General features: G+C 36.7%; 1 protein-coding gene across 1 annotated transcript in view; it reads right to left on the bottom strand.

Annotated features, from left to right (window-relative positions):
- Ziz (dedicator of cytokinesis protein Ziz) overlaps window positions 1-17,165 on the bottom strand; it is a 542,949-nt gene that overhangs the window by 325,736 nt on the left and 200,048 nt on the right. Inside the window, exon 14 of the mRNA XM_067151766.2 lies at window positions 14,786-15,039. Coding sequence (XP_067007867.2) covers window positions 14,786-15,039 — 254 coding nt within the window. The remainder of the gene's footprint in view (window positions 1-14,785; window positions 15,040-17,165) is intronic.

Genomic DNA, 17,165 nt, shown 5'->3' with positions numbered 1-17,165 from the left:
GCAATACGGACCATGAAGATGATTTTATGTAATTTCAAGTTGATGACGTATAGACCTGTGCATCTGTGAGGATGGGGCCCTACGTATGATGAACTCTAATGATGACGACGGCACACACACACACTCAGCTCCCAAGCCAATGGAATTAACCAATGAAGGTTAAAATCCCCAACCCAGCCGGGAAGTGAACCCGGGAACAGCAGGACCAAAAGCCAGTGCATGGAGCCGGACATTATTTAATTTATACAAATTACACAAACTTTTTTTAAAGATTTAAACAGCTATAAATCTCAAGAATATTGAAAAAGAACATAACTGCTTTCATATATGCTCTGTAGGCCCAAACAATTCAGTAAAAATACAATGCACAACAGCATGTGCACAGAATCTGGAACCGCAAGTCAAATTCTAGGCTGACATGTTCTGTTCATTGTTTCATACATCACACTGACCGACGTGCACGGCTGCTCCTGAGGCAATCCAGAAGAATCTATGATGTGTCGTGTCGTCGCTGAACTTACAAGCTGATAATCACAGATGCAGACTCCATAGACTGTGCGCAAGCAGTTGAAGGTTAAAGGTTCTCTGAAGTCTCGAGAAAGGTTATATATCAGAATGGTCAATGGTGCAAGGAATCCACGATCATCAAACAACTTCTCCTCTTTGGCTAGTTAAGTTTATTACCGAGGTTTTCTACTCCACAATGTGTGTCTGTGATGTCTTTGCCTTGGAAATGAATAGGAGTCCTACTGCTCTAACTTTTCCAGCTCGAGTTCTAACATGAATTTTGACTTTGCTGGAGTAAAATTTGTTTAAGAATAATGTGGCTTTTTGTTACATTTAAATTAAGTGGCATAACAAGATATTTACCAATTATATCAGTCATTACATTTTTTAAAACAATTTTGTGTATTTTACTCTTGTTTACATTTTTTCTCATTTTTTTAATTTCAGTTGAGTTCTGATTCAATGATGAAGATTCAAGTTCCATATGAAAGGGAAATATTTTAAACTGCAATAGATAACTGCCCAAGCTATTCATCATCGACAGGAAGTAGTAATCCATCCATTGTCTGTCTACAAGCTTCAGTCTCTGCGCACATCTTATATTTTGCATCATTTGTGTTTTTTATTTTTTTATTTTTTATTTCTATTTTTCTGTACTGCACATATCTCCCTTGATTTCTAATTTATGTTTTATCTTGAACTTTAATGTTTATTCTGTTTTGTAATTTATTTGTTGCTTTTCATTATCTTACTCAATTTGTGCATGGCTTAACTGTACCATAAGCAAAATAAAGAAAATGTAAATAAATATTTTTTAAAAAGTAAAACAATGATCGGTATTACACATCCGCCAGTCAAATTCAAATAACCAAGCAAAACAAATGACTGATCTGAATTACCACACACTATGGGATAATAACAATCGTAATTTTTTTATGCAATATTATTGATTACTTCAGATTTGTTATTAAATCAAATACATGCTACAGAAATAATAATAATAATAATAATAATAATAATAATAATAATAATAATAATAATAATAATAATAATAATAATAATAATAATAATGAAAATAATAACAATATTAATAATAATGTGATCGAGCGGACCCCAACAACTACAGAGGCATATCCCTTTTACCAGTTATAAACAAGGTTCTATCTAAAGCGCTATTAAAAAGAGTAGAACAACAAACAGATCATTTGATTGGTGAATACCAAGCAGGCTTCAGAAAAGGTAGATCGTGTTCTGAGCAAATTTGGAGTCTGAAGACTATATTAAGGATACGCCGCAGTACCACCATATTTGTCACCTTTGTGAACTTTAAGAAGGCGTATGACTCTCTCGACCGACAAACTGTTGTGGACATCCTAGGAGAGCTCAGTATGGACAAGAAGACCACAGAATTAATCTGCCAGACTCTAACAGACACAAAATCTCAAGTGAAGTTTCTAGGTGAACTATCAGAGCCTTTTGAAGTGCATACAGGAGTTCGACAAGGAGATGGCCTCTCCCCAATCCTTTTTAATTTAATGTTAAACAAAGTCATCAGGGAATGGGGAAAAGAAATCGAAGGTATAAACATTGGTACTCGGGGACAAAGAATTAACGTGAAGTGCCTAGCTTTTGCTGATGATCTAGCTATCTTTACCAAGACTAGTGAAGAAACCAGGTATGCCATAGAGAAGTTGCATGAGATAGCATCAAAGACAGGCCTCCAAATATCGTATGAGAAGACTCATATCATGGCTAATGGACACCAGAATATCCAAAGATCCCCACTACAGACAAATTATGGAATAATCACACAGGTCCCTTCCTTCAAATATCTAGGAGAAATCATTGTACCATCTGGATTGGACAGGAAAGGTAATTTAGAAAGAGCCACCAAACTCCTGAAAGCATACCGAATAACATGGAACCACTACAATAAAAGAGTGATGTCACGAAATGCAAAACTTCGGCATTACAAGACTGTTGTTCTTCTGGAAGCCTTGTATGCCTCAGAAACCACATCTCTAGGAGGCCACTCTAAAATTGATGAAATTGAAAAACAAGAACGAAAAATTCTGAGGAAAATATATGGCCCCGTTAATGTAAATGGTATATGGATGAAAAGGAAAACTGTAAATTTGTACAAAGCAGTCGACAAGTTCACTGATACTGTACGCAGGAGACGATTGAAATTCTATGGCCACATCTGTAGAATGAACGACACTAGATATGCAAAAAAACTGCTTGGTATAATTAATTCAAAGAAAGTCAAAACAAGCTGGTTTGAGGAAATAAAGCAGGACTTAAAAGAAATGAACATCACAGAAGATATCATCAGGGATCAGAAGGCTTTTGGGAATCTGGTTGCAAAGCACACGTTCACGGAAAAGGCTAAAAGAACCACAGGGAAACAATGGACGGAAGAATGCAAGAAACAGCACAGTGAGTTCATGAAGAGATTTTGGGAGGAGAAGAAGAAAGGAAAGCCGGGCTGAGTGGCTCAGACGGTTAAGGCGCTGGCCTTCTAACCCCAACTTGGCAGGTTCGATCCTGGCTCAGTCCGGTGGTATTTGAAGGTGCTCAAATACGACAGCCTCGTGTCGGTAGATTTACTGGCACGTAAAAGAACTCCAGCGGGACTAAATTCCGGCACCTCGGCGTCTCCGAAGACCGTAAAAGTAGTTAGTGGGACGTAAAGCAAATAACATTATTATTAAGAAAGGAAAACCATCATCAAGCTAACAAGTTCCAACGCGCTCTGTAAACGGACATAACGAAGAAAGAATAATAATAATAAGAAGAAGAAGAAGAAGAATAAGAAGAAGAATAAGAATAATAATAATAATACTGGATTAAGAGGAGAACAACGGACCTCTACTCCTTCACCGACAGGTTTACTGATGCCGTACGGAAAAGGCGCCTTAATTTTTATGGCCATATCTACAGAATGACCAGCAACAGACTAACTAAAAGATTATTCAAAGTAATCAACTCAAAGAAGGTCAAAATAAAATGGCTAGAAGAAACTAAGGCGGACCTCCAAGAAATAAATATCACAGACGACATCATGGAAAATCGTCGAGCTTTTAGAACAAAAGTAGCCAATCATAAATTTAGGGAGAAACCAAAAAAGACAACTGGTAGGAAGTGGTCGACAGAACGCAAGATGCAACACAGTGCATTCATGAAGAGATTTTGGGAGGATAAGAAGGCACAAACCATCAAACCAACTAACAAGTTCAAACGCGCTCTATGAATGGGCATAACGAAGAAAGAAAGAAAGAAGAAGAATACTGCTGCTATTGGCTTTACGTCCCTCTAACTACTTTTATGGATTTTAGAGATGGCATGTGCTGGAATTTATTCCCACAAGAGTTCTTTTACGTGCCAGTAAATCTACCGACATCAGGATGACGTATTCGAGCACCTTCAATACCACCGGACTGAGCCAGCATCGAACCTGACAAGTTGGAGTGAGAAGGCCAGCGCCTTAACCGCCTGAGCCACTCAGTCCGGCGCTAAAGAATCATAATCTTATATATTTAATTTCGTAAGTACTACTTACAAGCACAGGATGTAAGAATTTGTGAAAATTTGAATTTATAATTCCACCTTTACAATACTGTAATGGTCTTTATTAAAAAGACTACATTAGATTATACTCGTGATACACGTTTCATCCTCTTATGGGACATCTTCAGTCACAAATACAAAACATTAAAAATAAGGTGAAGACATGTTGAAATAAGTAAATAAAAAGTCTTTGGATCCTGTGAGGCAGCGTGATGGCGTCTTGTCAATCTTGAATGTTAAAATGGTGCAGCATGAACATGATATGAAGCATGAAGTCCAGTTAAAATCACAGATTAAATTGTTAAAAACAACGGAATTGTCCGATTATAAAACAACATTAGTGGCTGTGCGAATTGTACATAAAACAGTGATGGTAATGTCTCATTAAAATAGCTTTCTTGATTAGAAGGTGGAGTTACACTGATGATGCAAGTTGAACTTGATTATGTGTTGACAATAGGAGCCTAACAAAGGAAAAGAAAAATATGAATGAACTAAAGAATAAATTTAATTAAAATGTGAACTAAGTGCCCATCCGGTCACTCACGTGCTCGCCCGTCCTACGTCGACCACTCCACCTCAAGTGCTAAAGCTAACTGAGTGATGTCCTCGAAGGTCGTTGAGGACTTAACTGTGATGGGAGGTCGAGGGGAGTTTGATGTAAGGGGAGAAGCGTAAGCTAAAGTATTACTCACGCGCCTTCGTGAAAAGAATTTATTGATTAACTCCTCGAAAATTATATTGATTTCCTCTGATATCTCATTAAGATTATAAATCGGGTTGCACTTTTGATCAATATTTATAACAATGTTTTCTAAAATATTCAATAGATTTCCTTTCTTACATAAATGGAGAATTTGAAGGTCTTTGCTGTATGCCCGTGAATGTATGATTGGTATCGTCCATATGAGAATCGAATGCCGAGAATCTGCCATACTTTGACACATTAACATGTTCATTATACTTTATGTTAAAATTGCAGCCTGTCTGTCCAATATAACTGGCAGAACACTGCTGGCACTTTAATTTGTAAACACCTGATTTCTGAAATTTGCTATTGCTGTTATTGATAGCATGCTGATTAAAGAAAAGATGAGCATTGTTATCGGTCGTTTCAAAAGAAACTTTCATATTAAGTTTCTTGAAAAAATTTGTGATTTCGTATATTTTACTGTGACTATAGGTGAAAAGAGCTTAACTATCTTCTTTCTTTTTGGTATCCTTGGTTGATGTAGAAAATGATTTCCTCTCAATTTTGCTAATAATTTTATCCACAAATTGCCTGTTGAACCCGTTGCTTTTTGCTATAAAATAAATAGTATCCAATTCATTTTTACGACCTACTTCTGACATGGGTATATTATAAGCTCTGTAAATCATACTGTAAAAGGAGGTTCTCTTATGTGCTGCCAGGTGTACGGAATTTTGTTTAATTATGTTTGCCATTTGAGTGGGTTTCCTGAATATTTTAAACCTAAGTTTATTAGAGTATAAATAATTGTAATGTCAAGAAAATTTAACACTTTATTATTTTCACAATCGGACTCGTTCAAACATTCCTGTATTTCAAGAGCCTATTATTAATCTTTCAAAGACCCATTCTGATTAGTCCGAAATAAATGTTATGGAGAAAAGTCCCAAATTTAATTGGCCTGTTCAATTCAAACTTAAAGAAACGATCACGGCGGAAGCCGAAAATGTAATACAAAAGTTACCGATAAAGAACCAAACAGAGACTAGATTTAATATTAAGAAAAAACATTCTAATTTAATAAATAAGAAGAAAGATAGAGTTTCTACACATCATAACCAAACAATAGCTTCATTGAAACAGACAACTAAGGAGAATGATTTGATTGTGACTAAGGTGGACAAGCGCAATGCGAAGGTCGTTGTGAATAAAGAATCATACATACAAAAAACTTAAACCTTTTTCACAGAGAATACATCAAAATTATAAGAAAAGACCCAACGAACATTATCCAGAGAAACTTAAAGCAACTTCTTAAACTATCTTCTTTCATCTTAAATGAAAGGGAGTCCCAAAAACTTATTAATATGAACCCGGGTATTCTGACGGCTAGGGCTCTACCGAAGGTGCATAAAGAGAACATACCTATAAGACCCATCATTAATTTCAGAAATAGCCGTATATATAAGACGTCTAGATTTATACACAATTTTTTTAATAAAAATTCTAGATTTGAGGATAACAGGTCTATTAAGAATTCCAAAGAACTTTGTGACCGTATTAAAGATTTAAACAGGCAATCAAACCATAAGATGTATTCATTTTACAAGTAACAATTAACTAATCTCATTTTGTTCTGTATTGAAGATACAATAAGTAAAATTATATTATAATTGTATTGAATAGGTGGACACAGTAATTTTATTCTTGAAAGAATTTAACTTAGTGTATTCATTTGACGTCAAAAATATGTTCTCGAATATTCCAGTATCAAAAACAATAAATCTTGTAAAGAATAAGCTACTTAAATACAGTGATTTGAGTAGGCAAGAGATAGCTGATTTTATTAATATTTTTGGAGTTTGTCACTGCTAATAATTACTTTACCTTCAACGGCCAAATATATAAACAGGAAGGTCTTCCTATCGGAGCCCCAGCTTTGGGAATTATTACACATTATAATTCTCATGTTAGAGCAAAAAAGAGACAGTGGAAATGACCATCAACAGCGAAGGAACAAGCTCAAATATATTTCTAGAAGGAGCAAAAATCAAATCAGCTTCCCACTTCAAGTACCTTGGAAGCACAATATCGAAATACAACACTGTTAGGCAGGAAATACTCAGCAGGACACAGAAAGCACAAACTTCTACAGTCAAGTCAGGAATCTCCTATGGGACTGCAAAATACCGCAGAAAGCGAAAACAATCGTGTACCACACTTACTTCGTACCAATCCTCATGTACGGTTTAGAGACATGTACCCTACTAAACAAAGACTTCAGTAGAATCCAAGCAACTGAAATGAGATTCATTAGAACCATGAACCAAACCACCAGAAAGAACAAGATCAGAAATGAAGTGAATAGGGAAGTAGCTGGTATTGAGGTTCCTATTATCAGTGTCATAAAGAAACGCAGACTTCAGTGGTATGGGCACGTAATGAGAATGAATGGGGAAAGACCTGCCAGAAAATATTTTGACCTTAACCTCATAGGAAGAAGACCACAGGGAAGACCATGAAAACGTTGGATAGAGACTGTAAGATCAGATGTGGAGGAGAGAGGATACAAATGGGAGGATGTACTGGATCAGAAGATGTATGAAGACAGAAGGAGATGGCGAGCGCTTGTACACCACACCTGGGAAACTGGAGTTGGGAAATGATGATGATGATGATGATGATGATGATGATGACGACGACGACGACGACGACGACGATGATGATGATAATTCTCATGTTAGGTCCGTATTGAAATGTACGTAAATACAAAGTATGTTACAAGTGTTATTATTTCTTTAATATCCACCTATTCAATACAAAGAATCTTTTTTTGGAAATTAAATATTATTATAAAATGTTAAGGGACATGTTTTGCCCATGTTAAGGGCATCATCAGCCTCAAACTCAAACCTGTATGGTGAAAAATCAGGATCCTGATTGCTCTTACAAGTTATAAAAATAGGATATCAATGTAGGTGTCTTTCCAAACACAAAAATTATTAGAATGTCCTTGGCTAAAATCGCAGTATCAAGCTGCATGTCAAAAGTTCACACGATTATACTTTCCGGAGCGTTGAGTCAATGCGCCCAAAAAACTTGTTGGGGGTAGAGCAATAAACAACTCAATCTTTATAATGAAACAGAAATGTGCCTCCTTGAATACTCCTGTTAGAGGATAAGAAAAAGCAAAGCTGATAGACTGTTAAAGATGCCAATTTTGTATGTTGTGATAAGACAACAGCCCTCTTAAGTGGCTGTTCAGCTGCCTATAGTCTATTTAACTGGCTGAAGGAGTGAAAGTCGAATGCGTTACGATAAGATAACAGTCTTCCTTAAGTAGTTGTGGGAGTAAGGAAAAAACATTTGGTTGTCTATAGACGTATTTATCTTGCTTAAAGGAGCGAAAGTCGAAGGTATATCGACGCTGATAGAGCTCTTTGGTCTGAAGTCTGTAACAAAAGGAGAGTGAATGCTTAGGAAATGTATTTTTGAAGAGAATGTGGGTTTAAAAAAAGAAAAACATGGAAAATGTATAAAACACTTACCCTTTCGTCTGTAAAGATGTAAATCAGTTATGGAAAGGTTAGTTGAAGAAAAACAACGTTATGTGTAGGTTCATTTATTTCTTTGACTGTTATGGTGTTAAACAGTTGCTATGGTAGCATTCAATGACTGACACTTGTGCTTCTAGTATTGTATCGAAGTGAGATTGGCAGTAGAGGGTGTGGTGGAGGGGAGGGGGTAGGCGGGGCGTTAAATTTATGTGTTGTTGATTGCGAGAGATTTGTATGGTCGGACAGGGAGGGAGTCGTGTTGGGTTATGGGAGAACTGCGGGGGCGGACATGAAGGAAGTCGAGTTAGTTAAAGTAGTGGATGTTCTAGAAGATGTTAATTGAAGATTTTTAAGAATGTAGTTATGTTTTGAATTTAGAGTTTGCAATAATTTGGGTAAACTTTCGTATAATGGATTCTTGACTTCAATTAAGTCATTTTTGTTGTAGTATTGGTCCAAAAATATATAGATGGTTTCAAGTTCATTCATCGACTTTCCTTTGTCTACTCTTTTAATAATTGTGAGGTCTCTTTCTATCGTTGTGAAGTGATGTCCTGTTCCTTTCATATAGGAGCTCATAGCTGAAAATTTATTGTGCTTAATGGCATTATAGTGTTCTAAGTACCTAGTTTGAAAACTCCGGCCTGTTTGACACCAACATTGATATCCTCTTTTTATAACTTGTAAGAGCAATCAGGATCCTGATTTTTCACCATACAGGTTTGAGTTTGAGGCTGATGATGCACTTAATATGGGCAAAACATGTCCCTTAACATTTTATAATAATATTTAATTTCTAAAAAAAGATCTATTTGTATTGAATAGGTGGATATTAAAAAAATAACAACACTTGTAACATACTCAGTATTTACGTACATTTCAATACGGACCTAACATGAGAATTATAACGTGTAATGTAAAAGCCAGCCAGGCCTATTATATGCTAAACAAATTGCTCAACCTGAAGGTTAAGATTAGCAGTTTAAGTAAAGACATAGCTTTCCTAAAAGAATGTCTGAGACTAAAACTAGTACCAAGATTCTTAAGACATGTCCAAAGGAGAAACTTATCAGTTCATAACTTATTAAAAACCCAAAACAAAACTCATGAAATCTGGCTTAAGAACGAAATAAAAACTTTCTATAAGAAAAAGTCACTCAAACTTACAACTGTACAAACTACACTTATCGGTGTCGCAATATGTGAACCCTATAGAATGGAATTCATTTCGGTTATATGTTGATTATAAATTAAATGATATACTAAGCAGGAAACAGTTCACATTAGATAAAAAACTGGCTCACTTAAAAGAAAATCAACTACAAGCATCCACACACTTAAAGAAAAGGGTTCCTTCTTTCAACAACTCTCCCGGCATAGTTAATTTGACGAACACAAGCTTCTCAGAAAAAGAAATGGAACTTCTAGGTCAAGGTTTAAAACTCAATTGGCCTAGTATAATAAAAGAAAACAATGTTACTGCCACCATAGCAGAAGTCGAAACGAACATTTCAAAACTCCCTCTGGAATTACAAAATTACACTAGATACAAGATGAAAAAGAAACTTCCAACACTAATTGAAGGCTTAAATAAAAATGCTGTTCTCAATCATTCAAAATTAATTAAAGAGGTAAAAAACAAAATAAAAGATAACAACATAATAGTAACTAAAGCCAATAAAGGAGGGACTACTGTTTTAATAGATAAGAAAGATTACATTGAAAAAACGGAAGAATTTTTCACAAATGAGACTTACACAATAGTCAATAAGACCCCACAATAAGAATCCAACGAAATTTAAAAACACTATTAAAAGAATTCCACATTTTTACTCAGTGAACAAGAACAGCAAAAACTAATCCTTATGAACCCTAAATTTTATAAACTTGTAAGAGCAATAAGGATTCTGATTTTTCACCATACAGGTTTGAGTTTGAGGCTGATGATGCCCTTAATATGGGGGAAACATGTCCCTTAACATTTTTTAACAATAATTAATTTCTAAAAAAGATCTCTTTGTGTTGAATAGGTGGATATTAAAAAAATAACAACACTTGTAACATACTTTGTATTTTGGGAATTATGGTGGGAATTTATATGGATTTTCTTAAAAATAATAAAATTAACAACATTAAAGGAATAATAAGCTGGATGAGATACGTAGATGATACATTTACAATAATTAATCATAGCATTACTAATGGAGAGGAGGTATTGGAACAATTAAACAATATGGATTCACAGATTAAATTTTCTTTCAAAAGTGAAAATAATAAACTGTCAAATTTTCTTGACATTACAATTACCGTATTAATGACTAATAAACTTAGGTTTAAAATATTCAGGAAACCCACTCAAATGTTGAACGTAATTAGACAAAATTCCGTACACCTGGCAGCACATAAGATGGCCTCCTTTTACAGTATGATTTACAGAGCTTATAATATACCCATGTCAGAAGTAGATCGTAAAAATGAATTGGATACTATTTATTTTATAGCAAAAAGCAACAGGTTCAACAGGCAATTTGTGGATAAAATTATTAGCAAAACTGAGAAGAAATCATTTTCCAAATTAACCAAGGATACCAAAAAGAAAGAAGATAGTTACGCTCTTTTCACCTATAGTCACAGTAAAATATATGAATTCACAAATTTTTTCAAGAAACTTAATATGAAAGTTTCTTTTAAAACGACCAATAACAATGCTCATCTTTTCTTTAATCAGCACGCTATCAATAACAGCAATAGCAAATTTCAGAAATCGGGTGTTTACAAATTAAAGTGCCAGCAGTGTTCTGCCAGTTATATTGGACAGACAGGCTGCAATTTTAACATAAAGTATAATGAACATGTTAATGCGTCAAAGTATGGCAGATTCTCGGCATTCGATTCTCATATGGACGATACCAATCATACATTCACGGGCATACAGCAAGACCTTCAAATTCTCCATTTATGTAAGAAAGGAAATCTATTGAATATTTTAGAAAACATTGTTATAAATATTGATCAAAAGTGCAACCCGATTTATAATCTTAATGAGATATCAGAGGAAATCAATATACTTTTCGAGGAGTTAATCAATAAATTCTTTTCACGAAGGCGCGTGAGTAATACTTTAGCTTACGCTTCTCCCCTTACATCAAACTCCCCTCGACCTCCCCTCACATTTAAGTCCTCAACGACTTTCGAGGACATCACTCAGTTAGCTTTAGCACTTGAGGTGGAGTGGTCGACTTAGGACGGGCGAGGACGTGAGTGACCGGATGGGCACTTAGTTCACATTTTAATTAAATTTATTCTTTAGTTCATTCATATTTTTCTTTTCCTTTGTTACGCCCCTATTGTCAACACATAATCAAGTTCAACTTGCATCATCAGTATAACTCCACCTTCTAATCAAGAAAGCTATTTTAATGTGGCATTACCATCACACTGTTTTATGTACAATATGCATAAAATTTTATTCGCACCGCCACTCATGTTGTTTTATAATTGGACAATGGATTGTTGGTTACAAGGATAATGTCCAGATAGAGGAGGAGATTAATGCAAAAGAAGTATTAAAATTTACATATGATAACAATGACATTTACAATAAGATACAAAAATTGAAAACTAGAAAAGCAGCTGGAATTGATCAGATTTCTGGGGATATACTAAAGACAATGGGTTGGGATATAGTACCAAATCTGAAGTACTTATTTGATTATTGTTTGGTCGAAGGAGCTATACCAGATGAATGGAGAGTTGCTATAGTAGCCCCTGTGTATAAAGGAAAGGGTGACAGACATAAAGCTGAAAATTACAGGAACGTAAGTTTGACAAGCATTGTATGTAAGCTTTGGGAAGGCATTCTTTCTAATTATATTAGACATGTTTGTAAAATTAATAACCGGTTTGATAGAAGGCAGTTCAGTTTTACGAAAGGTTATTCCACTGAAGCTCAACTTGTAGGATTCCAGCAAGATATAGCAGAAATCTTCGATTCAGGAGGTCAAATGGACTGTATCGCGACTGACCTGTCTAAAGCATTTGATAGGGTGGATCATAGGAGACTACTGGCAAAAATAAGTGCAATTCGACTAGACAAAAGAGTGACTGAATGGGTTGCTATATTTCTAGAAAACAGATCTCAGAGAATTAGAGTAGGCGAAGCTTTATCTGACCCTGTAATAATTAAGAGGGGAATTCCTCAAGGCAGTATTTTGGACCTTTATGTTTTCTTATATGTATAAATGATATAGTAAACAAGTGGAATCAGAGGTACGGCTTTTTGAGGATGATGTTATTCTGTATAGAGTAATAAATAAGTCACAAGATTGTAAGCAAATGCAACGTGACCTCGATAATGTTGAGAGATGGACAGCAGGCAATGGTATGTTAATAAACGGGGTTAAAAGTCAGGTTGTAAGTTTCACAAATAGGAAAAGTCCTCTCAGTTTTAATTACTGCGTTGATGGGGTTAAAGTTCCTTTTGGGGATCATTGTTAGTATCTGGATGATGATGATGATGATGATGATGATGATGATAATAATAATAATAATAATAATAATAATAATAATAATAGTCGTGTGGCCTCAGCTACCGTGTGCAGACATTTCGTTTTGACGCCATCTGGCTGTCTGCTCGTCAATTTCGATGTTCCGTTTTACTCTAGGCCCGCTAGATGGCAGACAGAGTAAACCGGATCTCTCTTGAGCGTTTATGGCTGAGATTTTTAATGAATTTTGTCGAGTTAATACCAAATGTATCACCAGAGATCTTTTACATTACCGACATCGAACGACATGGAGTATCGAATGGACTTTTTTTCGCCCTTCAAAAATCCGACTACCTCTGCCGGGTTTAAACCCGCTATCTTCGGATCCGGAGGCCGACACTCTACCACTGATCCACAGAGGCAGCTAGTATCTGGGTGTTAATATAAGGAAAGATCTTCATTGGGGTAATCACATAAATGGGATTGTAAATAATGGGTACAGATCTCTGCACATGATTATGAGGGTGTTTAGGGGTTGTAACAAGGATGTAAAGGAGAGGGCATATAAATCTCTGGTAAGACCCCAACTAGAGTATGGTTCCAGTGTATGAGACCCTCACCAGGATTACTTGATTCAAGAACGGGAAAAAATCCAAAGAAAAGTAGCTTGATTTGTTCTGGGTGAATTCCGACAAAAGAGTAGTGTTACAAAAATGTTGCAAAGTTTGGGCTGGGAAGATTTGGGAGAAAGAAGACGAGCTGCTCGACTAAGTGGTATGTAGGATGCTAAAGGGTAAATATGTATTATAAACTTGTATTTTCCCAACTGTTCAATTGGATATTGTAAAATTACTGTATAGTTATCCTGTCAACCTGTAAGCGTTCAGCTAACGGCAGTAATTAGTGTAAGAACATTGATGCCAGTCACTTTATATCCTTTCTCCCCTAACTGTTCCCATGTAAATATATGTATAAACTTTATAATTTCCTATGATTTCCCAATAGTGTAGCGTCAATTATTCTTCGGACCACCACTGCTGGACTCTGCTAAATACCCTGTGATTTTACGCATTGGTTCCGACTACTGTGTCTATAAACATATATTGTTTAACTGTATCATCACTGAACATATTTTTCTTTTTCTTGACTTTCCCATTGTAACATGTTAAGTTAGTACCTTAGTGTTTACAATTTAATTACCAATCAGGTACCTGATTTATGCCTTGAGGAGGTACTATGACTGATTATGCCCTTAATGAAGGGCGAAACATGTCTCAATAGGAAATAATAAATTCCTAAGTGTTTAAAAATGTATAATGTAATGAATACGTGACACAAGAAACCCTTTAGCATCCTACATTCAGTATCTTCAATACGGATTAACAATGACATTTATCACTTGCAAGTCGTATGTTCCGAGCTGTCAGCGGAGAGATGGCTTGGAATGACATTAGTATACAAATAAGTTTGAGTGGCGTTTATAAAAGTAGGAAAGATCACAATATGAAGTTAAAGTTGGAATTCAAGAGGACAAACTGGGGCAAATATTCATTTATAGGAAGGGGAGTTAGGGATTGGAATAACTTACCAAGGGAGATGTTAAATAAATTTCCAATTTCTTTGAAATCATTTAAGAAAAGGCTAGGAAAACAACAGATAAGGAATCTGCCCTAAATGCAGATCAGTATTGATTCATTGAAGAACATAAAATCCAGGTTTAACTACTGGTATGTTAGGTTTGCTTGGTTAATGTTCTACATTACAGTAAAATCAGAATTAATGTTTGTAAATCACTTATCTTTTCTATACTGTCTGCTCTAGCTTGATAAACACCTCATTAAAAAAAAAAAATGCAAATTAGTTAGTTGTAGTACTGTAAGTACCAATTCTAGTTTGAGAAAACATTAATACTCTTTATCAGTTTAATAATTTTGTGAACAGCTCATCATGGTAGAAAAAACAGCTCTACTTACACATAGTGGTAGTGAACCCTCATCATCCGAATCTCGCAGCTCCACCAGACAAGCTATGTTACGTGCTCGAGTAAATGTCTTCTGCGTATCAAAACAAAGACTATGAGGATAGACGTACAGGTGGTTCATGAAAGTTGTGTATGGATGAACCTCCTTCTCTGAACTGCTCTCAAATTCACTCATTTCTATTGTGGGTTCACTCACTGGTGGAGTAGGAAAAGGTTTCAAGGGAGCCAATGAACTCGTTAGACAATCTGCAAAAGAAATGCATATCATAACAATAAAGACAGAGATTGCAAAGACTCTGTGTGTGTGTGTGTGTGTGTGTGTGTGTGTGTGTGTGTGTGTGTGTGTGTGTGTGTGTGTGTGTGTGTGTGTGTGTGTGTGTGTGTGTGTGTGTGTGTGTGTGTGTGTGTGTGTGTGTGTGTGTGTGTGTGTGTGTGTGTGTGTGTGTGTGTGTGTGTGTGTGTGTGTGTGTGTGTGTGTGTGTGTGTGTGTGTGTGTGTGTGTGTGTGTGTGTGTGTGTGTGTGTGTGTGTGTGTGTGTGTGTGTGTGTGTGTGTGTGTGTGTGTGTGTGTGTGTGTGTGTGTGTGTGTGTGTGTGTGTGTGTGTGTGTGTGTGTGTGTGTGTGTGTGTGTGTGTGTGTGTGTGTGTGTGTGTGTGTGTGTGTGTGTGTGTGTGTGTGTGTGTGTGTGTGTGTGTGTGTGTGTGTGTGTGTGTGTGTGTGTGTGTGTGTGTGTGTGTGTGTGTGTGTGTGTGTGTGTGTGTGTGTGTGTGTGTGTGTGTAGGAAAACTTAGGCAATAATGCTGATCGTGAATAATAAACTGATGGAATGTAGGAACTTACCAGAGGGTCAATCAACAGAAAAACACAGACACACACAGGAAGAAATATCAAATGGGCCACAATTTTTTGTGGAACGATCATCATTAGGAGTTAGGCATGTTGTTGAAGTGTGCTGCATAACATCTACGTCATTGGCCTTATAGTTAGGCATAGCAAATTACTCCGACACTCAAACTGGTATATAAAAGTCTCAATTAACAACTTGCCTGTTGCTTAAAGTTGTGGTACAACCAAACACTGAGAGGCCAATAGAATACAAGAGGAATGTTTGATACATAACTTGACCATGACAGATAAACCATGTGGTTCACCCGTCCCTTAGCCCTCCTGATGGCCATGATGATTAAGACGTTGAAGTCTAATATGGTCTGACACCGTTGTTAGCCGGTTTGAGTCCCGTTGGTCGAAAAAATTTCACCATCACAATGTTGGCCAGCAGGGTAGGGGAGGTGGTGGTATACAATTCCTAATCACTAGACTGCATGCCAAAAGCCTGGATTAAGTTCCAAACCTCTCCGCAGTGCTTATAAGGAATCAGGGCTTATGATGCCGCTGATAGTGATTCGACCACCGGATGGTGACGTAAAGCTTCAAGCAAACTTCTTGATAATATCTGACAGGAATAGGCTATGTACCTACATTGGGTTTTACCCCCGTTATCATCGCCATCTCACATCCATGCGCGAAGGTCGCCCATGGGCGACAAATAGAAAGACCTGCATAAGGCGAGCTGAACCTGTCCTCAGACACTCCCGGCACTAAAAGCCATACGATAAATAAATAACAACCCGCCCCTTGTGATCTAGCTTTATGCAACCCGTCGCATTTATTACAATTCTGAAATACATTGGTCTCTCTCTTTAAACCAGGATATTACGAGATGTGTATTTACGGGCTATAAAACAGCAGAAATCATGAGTGCCGCTATTAATTTATTACGAGTACCCTGAATGAATCCGCAAACCTAGCACAGATACGAAGAACATGAACCGTACAACAAGACGTGCGTGCGTGTGCGCACGCACACGCACACACACACACACACACCAGGAACAAGTAGTGTTGTATAGGCTGGGAATTGTCTGTTGTATGTTAAGCAAGGGCGCAGTCAGAAATCTGAAAGTGAACAGTGTTTGAGGGTTAGGAGGTTTGAATACCATGCAAGTTGGGTTTTTTTTTTTTTTTTTTCCCCTTGAGAATTACCTGGGATGTGGCAGGGTTGCATATTTAATAGTTTCCACATTCTGATCTGCTTATTTGGCCTTCAAAAGTGCCGCTGGTATGGTGGCATATAGTAGGGACCTGGGTTGGAGGAGGCTAGGAAACATGTGAAAGGATTTCAGTTACCTATGTCATTTAACGCCTGCTCGAACTGACGACCTCCGTGGTTGATATAGAGCTGCGCGTGATTTCATAAGGACATAGAGACATAAAATCGGGCGATCTGCCGGGCCAGGGGACAAATCCTCCCCCTACTATCCATGTATCAGGATATGTTGCATGAGGACAGTTCTGGATGTGCCCCACCAAGTG

The sequence above is a fragment of the Anabrus simplex genome, chromosome 7 (genome assembly GCF_040414725.1).
Source record: "Anabrus simplex isolate iqAnaSimp1 chromosome 7, ASM4041472v1, whole genome shotgun sequence".
Lineage (NCBI taxonomy): Eukaryota > Metazoa > Arthropoda > Insecta > Orthoptera > Tettigoniidae > Anabrus > Anabrus simplex.
Note: the sequence above shows the minus strand (reverse complement) of the source record. Positions and strands in the feature narration are given on the sequence as shown.